At 35.7% G+C, this 16,293-nt stretch overlaps 1 protein-coding gene and 1 long non-coding RNA gene across 7 annotated transcripts; both read left to right on the top strand.

The window, feature by feature from the left end:
- The first annotated feature begins 251 nt into the window (after positions 1–251).
- On the top strand, positions 252–5,370 carry LOC110708482 (cysteine synthase-like). 3 transcript variants are annotated; one of them, XM_021886616.1, is made up of 11 exons: positions 252–423; positions 1,054–1,106; positions 1,280–1,389; positions 1,492–1,549; positions 1,693–1,956; positions 2,067–2,204; positions 3,086–3,137; positions 3,462–3,541; positions 4,307–4,366; positions 4,469–4,549; positions 5,011–5,370. In XM_021886616.1, exons 2-11 carry the CDS (start codon positions 1,068–1,070, stop codon positions 5,125–5,127), a joined length of 999 nt encoding a protein of 332 aa, XP_021742308.1. In that variant the 5' UTR covers positions 252–423; positions 1,054–1,067; the 3' UTR covers positions 5,128–5,370. The 3 variants fall into 3 exon arrangements, with proteins under 3 accessions (XP_021742308.1, XP_021742310.1, XP_021742309.1); XM_021886618.1 differs by having other exon boundaries at positions 4,307–4,358; positions 5,011–5,145; XM_021886617.1 differs by lacking the exons at positions 252–423; positions 1,054–1,106 and having other exon boundaries at positions 1,500–1,549.
- Positions 5,371–8,171: 2,801 nt separating this feature from the next.
- LOC110708484 lies at positions 8,172–11,045 on the top strand. 4 transcript variants are annotated; one of them, XR_002508744.1, is made up of 4 exons: positions 8,172–8,856; positions 8,968–10,035; positions 10,201–10,617; positions 10,737–11,045. It is a non-coding gene; the product is annotated as an uncharacterized LOC110708484 (long non-coding RNA). The 4 variants fall into 4 exon arrangements; XR_002508743.1 differs by having other exon boundaries at positions 8,968–9,148; positions 9,748–10,035; positions 10,201–11,045; XR_002508745.1 differs by having other exon boundaries at positions 8,968–9,061; positions 9,208–10,035; positions 10,201–11,045.
- The last annotated feature ends 5,248 nt before the right edge of the window (positions 11,046–16,293 follow it).

Genomic DNA, 16,293 nt, shown 5'->3' on the forward strand with positions numbered 1-16,293 from the left:
ATACATGACCACACATTTGAATCTCAGCATATAATACATCAAAATTAGTGGTATTCATACTACACAATAAATTAAAAAACAATGCTTACGTAAATCAAATTTTAAACCTTTAGTACCTTAAAAATGTCAATGACTTATGCTTATCGCTAACCATATGAGTATATCACATCGATATAAATAAATTAAAAAAACCTTAATAAAACCAACAAAAACAGTCGTGTAGATAATGCTTACTCCAAAAATAGTGTTTTATATTCGATCCTTAAAAAAAGTGTTTTATTAGAGACTACCGACCTCTTTTGACCTCTAACATTCAAGAATTCAAGATCAAATAGCTTAAAAGCTAAATGCATACTGATTACTGAAACTCTCTTATAATCTCAAAATTTCACAAATCACCTTCCTAATTCTACTGCAAAACTGGTACAGTTTTGTTATCCTTTAACGTTTTTGGTTCTTATGATTTTTTTTTATTAATTAGATTTGGGTAAATTAGCTGTGAGTTAGAGGATTAATAATTGTGTTTGGTAAGAGAGAAGAATGAAGACAGTGAACATTTATTTTTGAATCATGTTAATTTCCACAAAATTGCTTGTACTGTAGTGTCTGTACTGCTTGTTTGTTATGGTAGGAGGTCGAGAAAAAATAGTAATAATTGTCGCATTGTCCTAACCCCTCAAAATTAAGGTTACGAGTCTTATATATGACTGAATGACTAAAAGATGTTTTGTTGTTCTCAGTTCTCTAAATGATAGAATAATACTCTGATGCAAGTGAACTTGCTAGTATAAATTCTCAGATTTTGTACTATGAGTGGCATTTTAGTAAAAGTCAAATGATAAGGAGTTCAATTATTTCTGTAAGGTGGGTTGCAATTAAAATTGTTAGTATAAGTTTAATTTCTTGAAAACTATGAATGGCATATCTGAGTATACTGTAATCGGCTAAAGTAATTTGAATGGCAAAATCCAATCTTTAGTAGTACATGATGTTTGTTCTGTTAGATATGTTAAGGTATATTGTAAATCTATTTACAATTTTAGATTTTCGCAGTTGTGTTTGAACATATGGAAGGGGAGTGCAGTATTGCGAAAGATGTGACTGAAGTAAGTCTTTCTGATTAATATTGGTCGACTATGTCATTGTACATTTGACGGATACTCATATCTTAATTATTTCAATGAGCTAGCCAATTTTGTGCCTGATTTATAGATTAAAATTACAGGACTGTTGTGTAACTTATGATTGTTTCTGATGCATCTACTTTCTTAACTCGCAGTTGGTGGGAAACACACCTATGGTTTATCTTAATCATGTTGTAGATGGTTGCGTTGCACGCATTGCAGCTAAGCTTGAGATGATGGAACCATATTCCAGTGTTAAAGACAGGTGATTCACCCCATAAAGTTGCACAAAGGCAACTGCAAATTCACCTATTTTCATCCAAACAATATCAAAAATAAACATTCAGTCTTACTTTACTCAATTCAGGATTGCAGTTACTATGATTAAGGATGCTGAAGAAAAAGGCTTGATTTCTCCGGAGAAGGTGTGTCTTCGTATACCATTTTTATTTGTCATTTTTACTTCTTTCTCCACTACTTTATTGAGTGTACTCAGTCTAGAAAAGTGAATGTTCTACAAAATGTTGTTGCTAAGTACATACTTTTTTTTTTTTCTGGATGTCTAAAGACCGTTCTTATAGAAATGACAAGTGGTAATACTGGCATTGGATTGGCGTTTATTGCTGCTGCTAAGGGCTACAGGCTAATCATTGTAATGCCTTCGTATGTGAGTCTTGAGAGAAGAATAATTCTTCGAGCTTTGGGAGCGGAGTTGCATATCATGGGTCCAACAAAGAGCTTTCCTGACTTTATGGTCAAAGCCAAAGAATTATTGGACAAAACACCAGGTGGTTATTACATTAATCAATTTGAAAACCCTGGGAATCCAAAGGTATGCTGATATTTGTTCTAAGAAATCAGTGCACAAACTGCACACTCCATAGTTCAAATGGTTTTTTAATTGCTTTTTGGTTTTTCCCCATGTGGATTTTGTGCTTGCAGACTCATTATGAAACCACTGGGCCAGAGATCTGGAGAGCCACGGAAGGGAAAATTGACGCCTTTGTCTCTGGCATTGGTACTGGTGGTACTGTTGCTGGGACAGGAAAATTTCTTAAAGAGCAAAATTCTGCTATAAAGGTTTGGTTTTTCATTCTAGTCCATTGTCTAGTCAACCCCACCTTTTTTTTCCCTGCTTTTATTTTCGTGAATGGCCTGTGGGGATTGGAAAAAGGATGGGTTTCTACTCTTGCTAGTTAGACAGCTGAGTATGGTTTGACCATTGCATTCCCTAAGAGCTACTGTTGGACCCAAGCCGTAGGATAGACTTCTGTTGGCACAGACTAAATTTCTTCTGTTGACAAAATAACCACAAAGGGAAATATAAAAAGTGAATTTATTAAGAGCTGAATCTCCAAAATGCATTCAATCCTAACACCGGCTTGACATTGGATCTTCCTAAAATTGTTCTCATTCATTTTTACACCTTGTTTTAATCTCAAGAGTCAAGAATGCTGCTACTAAAGTGCAATTCTATGTTAATCTTCATACAAAAATTTCCACCTTGCCTTCTTGTAAGCCTCTTCAATGTTGCAGGTTTCTTCTTCTTACTTACATTGATTTGAGTAAAAAACTTGCTCCAATAAAAAAAAATAAAAAATAAAAAAAAACCTGATATGGAAAGAAAAGATAAGCAATGTTTTCCTGTTAACCTGACAAAAAGTATGTTTGTTAGGTTGCAGAATATGGGAATTAACATACATGTCCTTGTTAGTTAGTCTTCTGCAGTAGTGCCTGGAAAGTGGAACATTCCTTTGTAGCTGTAAATTAGGGTTTATTGTGCAGAAATTGTGCTTATGGAATGTGGGATTCCCCAATCCTGATTTCTGATTTTGGAGGCAATTTATTTCAAATACGCAAAATTCATTCTTTATCCTTTACTTTATATTTTCAGAAAGAAATCGTGAAATTGAGCTAGTACTTTCATCTCTTTAACTTTGGTGGTTCACATTCACTCTCAGGTCTATGGTGTAGAGCCAACTGAAAGTGCAGTCTTAAATGGAGAAAAGCCTGGTGAGTCTGTAATATGTGCACAGTACTGTGTACTTCACATGCTTAGATTTTGGTCGTCCTTAAGTGTTTGTGTTAAGCATCTACGATCTACCTGATGAAAGTGAAGTATCTGCTAGCTAAGATTTGTATGTAAATCAACCTCCTGTCAACTCTACTGCATTGCTATAACTTCCCGAGCTATTACTTAAACGCAAGCCTCATTTGAAGTTGTTGACAATATTTTGATTTTGGGTTTGTATTTTTTTAATTAATTTTGAGGAGCTGTGAATCATCTTGTGAAATTTACTATTTAATTAAGTAGACCTGATGCTTCTCATGCAACAGGCAAGCACAGAATCCAAGGAATTGGAGCTGGTGTCATCCCTCCATTATTGGACTTTGACATAATTGAGGAAGTTTTAAAGGTAAGGCTCAGAAGCTTTCTCTCCATTATCAGTCTGAATTGAATTCTTGAAACAATTTGCCTTTACAAACTCAGATCAAATGTTTAGAATGCCTACGGCTATTTTGTGGGAGACGCTAAACAGAAAGTGTCTGGATTGAATTCAGCCTTAACTTTGTTTTATTATCATTCTCATTTTGAAGAACAAAAAAGAAATTCATTGCCTTGTAATAGAGAAATTCTCCCTTAATTCAGTTATTCTTAAGATTGTGAGATGAGGTATTCCGTAACAAACATATTTTTAACACCTTTCTTTGATGACATGAAGTAACTTTTAAAAACAGTTAGTTCTTGCTCTTGCTCTTAAAGAAACACGGTGCATAGTTTGCATTCTTTGAGCACTCACAACAAAAGGCAGCTTGATTGCTTGCTTTTGGTCTCAATGGTGCTTAATTGGTGATAGTATTGACAACTAGATCCAAAGACACTAGTTTAGGTAATTGTAAAAAGATTTGATTGAATGAACGCCCGTGAAAAGATACTTATTATTCTGCAATGGGAGTTATTGAGACTACCAGACTTTATGCAGTGCAAGTATAACATACAGCTCTGCCTCGGCAGAAACTGGAGTGTTAGGCCAGGGTCTATGTCTAATAATGTCTATATTCTGTCGTCGTCATCACTTAAATCCAACTCAAATTCCAGTTTTGATGCTTAGTTTTGGCCCTAAACAACCCATATTGAGACAAGTAGATAGCTTGTGTAACATCTTAATTTGATGTAATAGGTGACAAGTGATGAAGCCATTGAAACTGCAAAGCTTCTTGCATTGAAAGAAGGTTTGCTGGTAAAATCACTTCAATTAATATTCTTTCTATTATATCCATCTCAGTGATGACTGTGATGAGTGTTCTTTCATGCATCATATGTGAACTTGGTAAACTTGCAGGTTGGGATATCGTCAGGAGCTGCTGTAGCTGCTGCTATTAAATTAGCCAAACAGGCTGAATATGCTGGAAATTTGATTGTTGTAAGTAGAAAATATTCTAGTTGGCCTAACTCTATAACAGTTCTTGATTTTTTTTTTTCATTTGGAGAAACCAACTCATTGTGTTTGCATGCCATTTGAAAGAGGATAGGATATACGGAGAAAGAATTATCAATACACTATTAAGAAATGTCAACCCCATTAATCGCAGATAAGTTTAGAGTTTACTCTTCTGAAAGCTTTGCTTTTTGGAGAATACTCTTCCATCCTCATTTAGTTGGTAATAGTTCAATAGGCTTTAAGTCTAAGGTACCTCCGAAAAAACGAGGTTGGGGCTGTCATTCCTCATATGTTACCTTTGAAAACACAGCCTCTTGTACTGTTTATCAGCATTTGTACTGGTTTCAATCCAAAACGGCATTCTACATCAGGATATTATAGTTTCTATCCCAAACAGCATTCTACATCAGGAAATTATATTCTTACTCCTATATGCTTTGCAGGTGCTTATTCCTAGCTTTGGAGAGCGTTATTTATCTACCGAATTGTTTGAGTCGGAGAGGCATGAAGTGGAAGCTATGACTTATGAAGAGGTCGATTTGCCAATGTCACTGTTATAAATGACCGCCTAAAATAAGATTTGATCAATTGTAATGCTTTCTTAACTCATATTGATATATCTTATTATAATTCTTGTTTGTAATGGTGTCATAGGCTGGTGTATCTCCATGAAACAACCTTGATATGGTTAGATTTCGAAAATTATTAGTTTTAATTGTCGCATTGTCCAAACCCCTCATAGTTAAGGTTATGACATGAATGATGATGATAAGTTCTGGACCTTGGTTGCTGATTTATAAAAATATTGTTCCCATCGTTCAACTTTTGAGTAAGGGTTATAATGGAAAGTTCAATTATAAACCGTTTCTATTTCAAGATAGGTGACAATTTATTCGGACATCTTACTTTAATTTAAGGCCATGTTTGATTCATATGATAATATGAGAAAAGCCCCTTAGCGTTATAAAGTAATTAACTCCCTCTTCTTCAACCAATGTGGGACACTTACATGTGGTGATACTTGGGAGGTCTATCTTCAACACTCCCCTTCACAAGTAAGATCCTTTTTTTAGGGTTTTTCTATACAGTAACCCTGTTTTTTTTACTTTTCTACGTTGTTCCCCAACATATATGACTTTCTACACTGTAACCCCAATATACCTTTTGTTTCCATACGATAACCTTGCCGTTATCCTGCCGTTAAAAAATTCCGTTAGTGGGGCCCACTCTCTATTTATTAATATTCTTTTTATCAAATTGGTATTCTGTCAAAAGTTTCGGGGGCTATTTTGGTCCTTAAAGGTCCAAATTGAGCTCAGATTTGGCAAAAAAATAACGTAAATGCCTCGTTTTTCTTATTAAAAATGTCTCTGTTTACACAAATTTCGAGTCTAAATTAATAAAGACGAGAAATAAAGTAACAAATGAATTTTATATTAATATGTGAATTTTGGGTACAATCTCTATATAACAGTTTATAATAAAATAAACTAAATCCTCTGATTCTGTTCCGCAGCTTGACGATGACACGTGTGTGACACCTGTAGGGTGACGTTTGATGACGTCGACTTGAGTTTGAATGCAGGGTGACGTTTGATGATGTCAACCTGTATTCAAGGGTTTTGTTTGAATACACCTGAACAAGGGCTTATGAAGCTTAATCCCGTTCAAATGTGTTTAAGTGTATCTGAACAAGTCGGCACAAATTTGATGTGCTTGTTGACTCACTTAAGAGAGAATTCCTTTTGAGTTTTATGAGCTCTTGGAATAATGATTTCTGGATCCCCTCAACTAATGGAGGAATGCCGTATTTATAAGAGATGAAAACCCCTTAAGTGGACTTAGTAGGTTTCGGCCTGGCCCATTTTATGACTTAAAAGTCTTTAAACCTGGTCCAATTTGATTTATTTTATAACCCGAATTGTATTTGATTAATTCGGATTATTTATTTGGGTGGGCCAAAAATAATTAAAATGGATCATTAAAATGATTTAACCCAAATTAATTTATTTAATTTAACGTATGACACTTATAAAATTTCCGTGTCTACAGTCTCGATTTACGTGTTCACATTATAACACACAAAACGAGACATTTACGTTATTTTTTTGTCAATTCTGAGCTCAATTTGGATCCCTAGGGGCCTAAATAGCCCCCGAAACCTTTAACGGAATACCAATTCGATAAAAAAAATATTAATAAGTGGGGAGAGTGGGCCCACTGACGGAATTTTTAACGGCAGGATAACGGCAAGGTTACCGTATGGAAACAAAATGTATATTGGGGTTACAGTGTAGAAAGTCATATATGTTGGGGCACAACGTAGAAAAGTGAAAAAAACAGGGTTACTGTATAGAAATAGCCTTTTTTTTTAATATAATTTTTTTATTATTAATTTATTATTATTATTATTATTATTATTATTATTATTATTATTATTTTTTATCTTTGTCTCAAATCAAAACAATGTTAGTAAGACTTAATTAATTACAAAAAGAAGAATAGAAATCATACCAAAAACAATCTAATCCGGGGGTTACCATTGACCCCAGGAAATCTTATCCGGGGGTTACCATTGACCCTCGAAAATCTGATCCGGGGGGTATTATTGACCTCAGAAACACATCCCAACACGCCTCCGAATAAAATCGTATAGCATGGAAATTTTAAGTAGAGCAGGGCAGAGCAGATTTCAGCAGAGCAAAGCAGAGCAGATTTCAGCAGAGCAGCTCTAAAGAACGGGGCCTTAGTGATCTTTGATTATTTATTATTATACATATGTGCATATACAAATGTACATATTAAAATATTTAAGAAAAATATACTATTATTATTATTTATTGATTTTTTTTATTATTATTATTGTTATTATTATTATTATTATTATTATTATTATTATTATTATTATTATTATTATTATTACTATTAACGAAGTCGGATTATTCTAACGGAGTCGGACTCGAATTATTTTTTTCTCGGACTCGAAGCGGATTTTTATCTCGGATCGGGGCGGAGTAGAGTCGGATCCGGATGGCTTCCGTTTGGAACACCTCAATTTGGAAGTTTTCTTTGATTTGAATTGCTAAAATGCTGGAATAGGAAGATCGATCTGTAATTAGGGTTATATCTGATTTGAACTACTAATATGAGTAATATACTACGTATTTTGTTTTGTAAATTTGTGATATTCTGTTTCTAGAAAAAGTGAGTTGATTAAGCTATAATTCGCTCAATTAAGCGAATTACAATTCGCTCAATTCAGCGATAATATGCTCATTTTAGAGCAACTCCAATGGTTGGGAAAAGGGACTAGCTTGCAAATATTAAAAATCTTAAGCTAGTAGCTAAACCATTGTTTCACATATTGTTGATTAGCTTTGGCAAGCAAATTAGCTTTGTAGAGCTAATTAGCTTGGCAAATATTTATTAGATAAAAAATATTATTTATTTAAAAATAAATTAATTTTCAACTAGCTTAACCATTTGAGCAACGAATAGCTTGAATTGTTGTAGCTTAAGAAGATGATGTGGAATGTCAAGCTATTCAATAAATTAGCCAACCATTGTAGTTGCTTTAGCGATAATTCGCTCAATTCAGCGACAGTTCAGCGATAATTCGCTCAATTTGAGCGACAATTCGCTCAATTCAGCGACAATATGATTTAGCCCAATATTAACAGTGAATTTCAATTTGTCGAATTATTCAATGAACTCTATAATCTTCTCTTAATGTATGTCGTGTTGCGTCCCATTTGTGTTTGAATGGTGCATATGCCTCCGGGGACTTTATGGGCTGAATTTGAAGGTAGGGACAGGTTCTTATATAGCTGTGTTATCAAATCTTGTGTTATCAAATCTACAGTTCCATGATCTGGGTAACAGTGAGATAGTACTCAAATAGGCTTCCATGATTTCTGTGGGAAGTGAAGTCAGCACTCTGTGACCAAGTTTTATCTCTAGCTGAATACAGAACTCAATTATATGATTGATTATTTGAAAAGCAAGATGAACGCAATCGCTCCAAATTTGACTTTCCTTGGTGGAAGCTTGATAGATCTTGCAAAGCAGCCTGGGAGCACAGTACAATTTCTTGGAGCAGAACTTTGAAAACTAAACAGGCAACCCATAAATATGGGCTTATCTATCATGCTTCCTTGATTGAGCAGGCTGCTCCTAAGCACAAGGGTAAACTATCTTGTTCTCTTGCAGCAAAAACTGTATTGGCTATTCGTTATTATGCTCTTGGAGATATCCCTGACCACATTATGGGTCTTGAGAATCAAGCCAAGGTAACAGCCCCATGATCAAATTTCTGCCCACTTTTTTTCTTCTATTTTATTTTTATTATGAATATCTCTGGACCTGTTCTCATATACCCTGCTTCATTTCTTCTAAAACAGCTTGAAGCCCGTCTAAGAAATCTTGAAGGTAAAGTGGGCAAATCTGCAGAATCAGCCAAGGGAAAACCACAAATACAAGTCTATGACAAAGATCGTAAGAAGGGAGCAGGAGCACTAATTACCCCTGCTATTTTGTTTACCAATTCACTCCTTGCTTCTCTTGCATGTCTTGCCTTGCCAGGTTGTCAGTTTTTTTTTTTTATTTCCCTTTATTTTAACACTGCATTCTATCTTTTGCAGACGTATAATCCTGCAGCTGGGGGCAAGAAAAATTTATTAGCACTTCAAAACTTTTTGTAAAGGTGGAGAGGGTAAACCCTCAAGTGCATAAACAGCCTTCCTTCACCAAGAAACTAAACAAACCTGCCCCGAACCTCCAAACAACTATCAAAGCAAGCAGAACAAATTCTATACAAGCATTAATCCTGTAAAGCCAATTGCAATCCTCTTTGCTCCATTTGGGAGAAATAAGCTACTGCATCCTCCTCTCCATTTAGGATCTGCAATCTACTAAGTTGTTTATTGTTATTCACATGCTCTCAGTCTGTTTTCTAAGTGATATCTTACTTCCATATTGCACGCCAAAATTGTGCAATGCTGGAAGATAATAAATATTCTTAATCTGCTTCTCTCATTGGATAGAACTTCACTTCAGTAGTGTGATTCATCCATAGCTCTCAATACTTTCTATACCAGTGTTTGAGTTTTGTAGTTAACTAATGATACTGCTACTGTTTTTAATTTGTTAACCAGTGTGCTCGACTTTTTAAAATTCTTCAGGTAGTGAAGCTGAAAGCATTTTCAAGTTTGAAAATACATCAGAAGCTTTAGCAGCTACTACTTTATTGATTGATGCCAATACTCGTGAATGAATGCTGTTATTTCTGAAATTGATGCTGGCAATTATTTGTTAATACTCGTGAAATGCTTTACATCGCGATTGGGTGATCATTCAAACTAACTTGTGGCTGAATTGCTGATTGGGTGAATGAAATATGCCCTCTTGATGTTAAAAGCTGGAAAGATATGCATGAACAGGCATTAGATTGATTATATGGAAGGATTAAGGTATGCCTAAATAGTTCTCAGAACTCTCAATTGTCGTGAAATTAGCCTAATAAATGAAATATGACAAGTACATAAATCAAGTCTCAGATTATGAAATGTTAGTCTCAGATTAAGGTTGATTATTGAGCTTCTTGATTGTTTTTGTGTCTTGTCTAATATTTACAGGAATTTGAAAACTCTGGACTTATACGAAAGTGAAGTTAATGATTCAAGTGGGAATTGGATAAGCCATTTTCCGGATACTTATACCTCATTAGTTACTCTGCCTCATCTCAGAGCTGCAATTCTCTTCTCTCGAGCGTTTGGTAAGCAGATGCCCAAACCTGAAATCACTCAGGCTCAACAGTGCAGTGCCTCTGGATAAGCTCTCAATTCTCTGGGAGAAGGCTCCTCAGTTTGTTGACATTGGCTCTGGCTCATTTTTGACTGAGCTCGACACTGAAGGCCATGATAAAATTACTAGGGCATTTGCTGGATGTAAAGGGCTCAAGGGGCTATCTGGGCTCTTTGATGTTGTCCTTGCTTATCTTCCCGCCCTATGAAATTAAAGAGGTGGATTATTGCAAGTGGCTACAAATACGGGTGGGTTTAGGCAAGATTTTAATAAAAAAGGGAAATTATGCATCATGATACCCTCTTTAATGTCAGGAACATAAAGGAAATTATGTGCCATGATACTTTCTAATCAATGATCAATGCAGGTACTTGATTACATTGAAGACAGTGGCCTTGAAGTGCTTGCAGAATCATGCAAGGACCTGCGGGAGCTACGCGTCTAATATGTATTCCTTTCTTTGTCATCAAGAAATCCAATATTCGTTAATTGCAAATAAGAAATATTGTACTTGTATATTTTGTTTACTCAAGGGAACAAGAGATATAATTAGATACAAACTCTAATGTCTTAATTATTATTATATTAGGATACTATCGGATTATCTAAAGCCTATATATATACACCTGCTCATATGTTTCATTGTTTCAATACACGACTACACTTTTAAAAATCAGTTACTTTGATTCTCTTGCTTATCTCTTAACTACGGTGATTTTGTTTTAGAGGTAATCGATTCCACAAATATTTTGCTACATATATTGTCTTATAAAAATATGGAAATGCTTTAACTATAATGCCCATGTTTGACATTTGTTATCTGTCTAATTTTTTATTTTATTTTACAACCACCAGAATTCCAAAATTATAGTTATTGTTACCACTTAACATAATTCGTTAGGGTTTCTGTAAGTGGGGCCTATTATTTCATTAAATCATAATTTAATTAAATAAATAAAAAAACTTTTAAAAAAATTCCCAGCCACCCCCCCTCCTCGTGCCGGCTTCTGTCGCCCGTGTCGGCGCCCAAACATTCCCCGATGTCGGCCCACCTCCTCCATTTCCCCTGCCCACTTTGCCCCAAAACCATCCTAAACGAGTGAAGACGTAACCCTAAAACCCGTTTAGGGTGGTTTAGACTTTAAACAAATGGATTTAGGGTAGGGGTGTCAGTTTTCAGGTGGGGGAAGGAGAAGGGGTGTGGGTTTACCGAGGCTATGAAGGTTGAATTTGGTTTTGTATGTTTTAGACATGGATTTGACAACCAAATTTGACCACCATAGCCTCGGTTTTGGTAGTTGTCTGAACAGTGTGACGGTGAAGAGGAGAGATAAGGGCGGTGAAGAGGGGCTAGCATTGAAGATTGATGTCGACGGTAAAGATTTGATGTAGCCGGTGACACAACATGGGTGGGGAAAGGGAGGGGGGTGGGGTCGTCGGTGACACAACATGGGTGGGGAAAGGGAGGGGGCTGGTCGGTGGCAGTGAGGGTGGCTGGACAGTGGTTGGGCCCCACTAACGAAAATAGTAACGACATAAGGCAACAGGTAGTGATAACTACGTGTAATCTTTAAGAATGATAAATTTTGTTAATCTAGTATAATATTGTAAATCATGAGATTTTCTGTGTGGCTGGACACACGGTGTGGCTGGCCACACATGACAAAAGTAGCCCCTGCGACCAAGTAAGTCCTAACCAAGTAATCCTTGAACGGACCACCTGATAACCCCAAAAAACTACCACCAAGAACCACCACCAACGAAAAACTACCAATCTAAACCACCAATGAACCATTACCAATCTAAATTTCCAACGAACCACTACCAACCTAAACCACCAACGAAACCAAATCTAGAATCCAGAACCACCAAACCACCACTACCCATCCACGAAACCACCAATACCCACCCAACCAAACAAGATCTAGAACCCAAAATTACCAAACCACCAACCTAAACCACCAACAAACGACTTCAACCTAGAAACGAAACCACCACCAAGCCACCAACCAACTCAGATCTAGAACCCAAAATTACATGGCTTCTAATTTGAATTTGCTTCAGATTCAAATCTCTTTTATAAGAATTACTTTGGTCAAGAATTGCTTTGGTTTAAGATACGTTTACAACTCAACAACAACAAGATCTGGAAATAGGTGTACGAAGACGACAACGGAAGTTGGTGTACAAAGATGACGGTAAAGTTCTTGTACGAAGACGATAAGGTTTGAGTAGATTGAGATGCTGAGTTGCGATGAAGAGATCAAAGAGTCGCCAAAAAGTATGAATGCCGACAAGGTATTGCTGTAGAAAATGGTTATGGAAGAAGAAAAGAGGAAAGAGAAAATAGAAGAAGAATTAAAAAAAATATTGTGCAGTGCAGCCAGTCGCATATGAAACCCATATCAGCTTTATGTGGGTGTTATTGTTTTCTTGGATTATGGTTCAAGCAGCTTGCTTTGTATTGTGCTGCTGATTGCTGTGTTGCATTACACATTAGCATCATTTGATGGTGAATTAGCTAAGAAGGTTATAAATGTAACTTGTTGTGGACAGGCAGATGGCTGGATTGTAGAGAAGATACCTTTGCTGGAGAATCCCAATCGTGTTCAATCGACAAGATTTTGGGGTGTTTACACAAGGCTTAAGATATTTAACATGACAAATTACCAAAAGGGTAACTTGATTTATGAGATATCATACTTTTGATCATCCAGTTCTGTTTATGGTTTTCCATTACTATGCAAATGCTTGTTCTATGTCGGTTTCTTGATTGCTGACTAGACAAACTTGTGTGTGTTGTGCAGTTGTGTATCTTGATGCAGATACAATCGTGATCAAGAGCATCGATGAGCTTTTTAGATGTGGGAAGTTTTGTGCTAACTTGAAGCATTCTGAAAGACTGAATTCTGGCGTCTTGGTTGTCGAACCATCTAAAACTCTTTTTAGCGACATGGTTAAGAAAGTTAGTACCTTGCCTTCTTACACTGGAGGTAATAGCTCTTCCTATAACCTTTTAATATTTTAAGCATGTTTAAGAAGTTTCGTGCTGAGGCTAATTTTGGTTAGGAGACTTTCAAAACCAAACTTAGGGAGAAGTTCTATCCACCATTCTTAAGGAAACAAAAGGCTCAAGAGTTCATCAATTTGCAAATGAACAATATGTCGATTACTGAGTACTTTAACAAGTTTATGAACTTGTCGATGTTTGCTCCTGAGGTAGTGCCTACTGAGGAGTTGAAGGCTCAAAGGTTTGAGCAAGGTTTAACTAAGCTGTTACAAAAGGACTTGGCTGGAAATACTTTTAAGACTCTTGATAAGGTGTATGGGAGAGCAACGCACCTGTACAATTTGAATGTCAGGAGCGCACCTGAGAGTGGGAGTGTTGGAGAAAAGCGTAAGGATTTTGGGAATTCGAGTGACCAAGGTAACTTTAAGTAGCCAAGGAACGAGAATTTCCAGAATATATAGGAATGTTCAAAATAATGGAGGATAATCTAGACCTAATGGCCAAGCTGAGAGGCATTACAACTGCAAGAGATGTGACAAGGATCATCCTAGAAAGGATTGTGATGGGAACTTGGTGGTGTGTAGATTCTGTAATAAGAAAGGTCATATGGTGTTTGAGTGTTTTTCCAAATTAAAGCAACAAGGGAATGGGAACAAGTTTAATGCAACAAGCAATCAAGGAGTTAATTCGAATGGTCATAATGGGAATGGAAAGAACGGAAATGTTGGCAACAACAACTCCGGGAATCAAGGAAAGAATGTCACTCCAGGTCGTTTGTTTGTGATGAGCAAAACGGAAGCTGAAAGGTCATCTGACGTTATCACTGGTAACTTTTCTATTCATTCTATTTGTGTTAAATCTTTGTTTGATTCTAGAGCCACCTATTCTTTTATTTTTGGTTTTGTTGTAGTGAAACAATTAGGACTAGTGGAACCAAATTTGATCGACTTGCTTATTAGTTTGCCTACTAGTGAGGCTGTGAGGTGCACCACGATACATAAGGGTTTACCTTTGAGGATTGGAGAGATGGATTTTCCATCTGATCTTATAGAATTTGAGTTGGGTGACCTTAATGTCATTTTGGGAATAGATTGGTTGGCCATTTATAAAGCTAAGATTTATTGTGAGATACAGAAGGTTTATTTAAGGAGTCCTTTGGGGGAGATAGTGTCTTACAAACATTTTGGGAAACCAAATGGTATTGGAATTATTTCTGCGATGAAGTTGTCAAAACTTGTAGATATAGGGTGTCCTTTGTTCTTTAGTTGTGTGTAAGACTTGGAAATGAGTAGTAAGGTGGATGTGGAAGATGTTTCAATTGTGAATGAGTTTTTGGATGTATTTTGTGAAGAAGAAAGATGGGAGCATGAGATTGTGCATCGATTATAGGGAGTTAATAATGTGACAATAAAGAATAAGTACCCACTACCAAAGGATCGATGATTTGTTTGATCAATTGAAGGGAGTTAGTGTGTTTTCCAAGATTGATTTACGTCCGGGGTATCATTAATTAAGGGTGGTTGATAAGGATATGCCTAAGACTACTTTTAGGACTAGATATGGGCACTATGAGTTTACAGTTATGCCTTTTGGGTTGACCAATAATGCACCTACAATCTTTATAGACTTGATGAATCGAAAATTCCATGAGTATTAAGATAAGTCTGTGGTTGTTTTTATTGATGATATTTTAGTATACTCGAATACTGAGGAAAAACTTGAGCCCTTGGGAGGCCGAGGATTATATGAGAAAGAGATATCCAGGTGAGTTACGAGGGCGTAACTCTTGTTCTTTAAGGGGGTGAATGCGTATAACTTCACGCTTTTTGCCCTATTTTATGCTATTTTATGGTGTTTTCATGCTTTTCATAGCTATTTTATTGTTTACGTATCTAGTGAAGTGCGTAAATTGGGATGGTGATAAAGTATTAGTGTCGATATTATGACAAAATTGGAATTCCAGCAACATAATTTTGAAATTTTTGAAATGGCTTTATGCAAAAGCTTTGCAATTTAAGGGATTTTGTGCTAAGTTTTAGGACGAAACTTCTTTTAAGAGGGGTAGATTGTAATCCCCGTATTTTTTAAATATTTTATAAATGAAATTTTATTTTATTTGTAATATTTATTAGTATTTTTCCGGGATTTAATTTTTAAAGTTTCAAATTATTTTCGGGTTGATAAACGATTTTATTACAAAGAGCTTTTTATAAACCTTCCTTCTATAATTTATGTCCAATAAACAAAGCTTAGTCCATTTTTATTCCTTAATTGGCCCATTATTTTTATGAGGCCCAATATTCCTACTTACCCTACAACTCTTTCTCCTATAAATACCCCATAAACCCCCAAATTTTTCTCACACAAAAGGTTATTTGTTTTCTCTTCCCTTTTTCCTTTATTTTTTTTTCTTTTTTCTTTTCTTTTCCTTTTTCTTTCTTTTTCTTTCTTTCTTTTCTTTTCCTCCTCCTTATCACGTGAGAAAGCTGCTGCCCCCATTTGCTGTCCCCACCTGCCGCCACCGCTCTCTTCGTCGCCGGCGACCACCCAGCCAGCGCCTGCCACTGCAACCACCTTTTCCCCCCTTCTTCCTCCCTTGTTTAATCTACTTTGTACAAATTTTAATGTATTAGTTTTGGGTTTTGATTTTATAGAATAAAGTTTATATTTTTAGTATCAAATTCATGTTTTTGATAGTTTAAACTTATAATTTCAGATTATAATTATTGTTATAATTTTCAGATTTTATAATTTTAAAACCTAGGGTACGAATTTATTGAAATTGGGATTTTAGGGTTTTTATGATCAATTAATTTGGGGCTTTTGTTCCTATTGTATTTATATTGATTAATTAAGCCTAAAAACATGTTTTTAAGGAAGTTCTAAGAACTTTTAATCTAATTTATATTGCTGG

The sequence above is a fragment of the Chenopodium quinoa genome, unplaced genomic scaffold (genome assembly GCF_001683475.1).
Source record: "Chenopodium quinoa cultivar QQ74 unplaced genomic scaffold, ASM168347v1, whole genome shotgun sequence".
Lineage (NCBI taxonomy): Eukaryota > Viridiplantae > Streptophyta > Magnoliopsida > Caryophyllales > Amaranthaceae > Chenopodium > Chenopodium quinoa.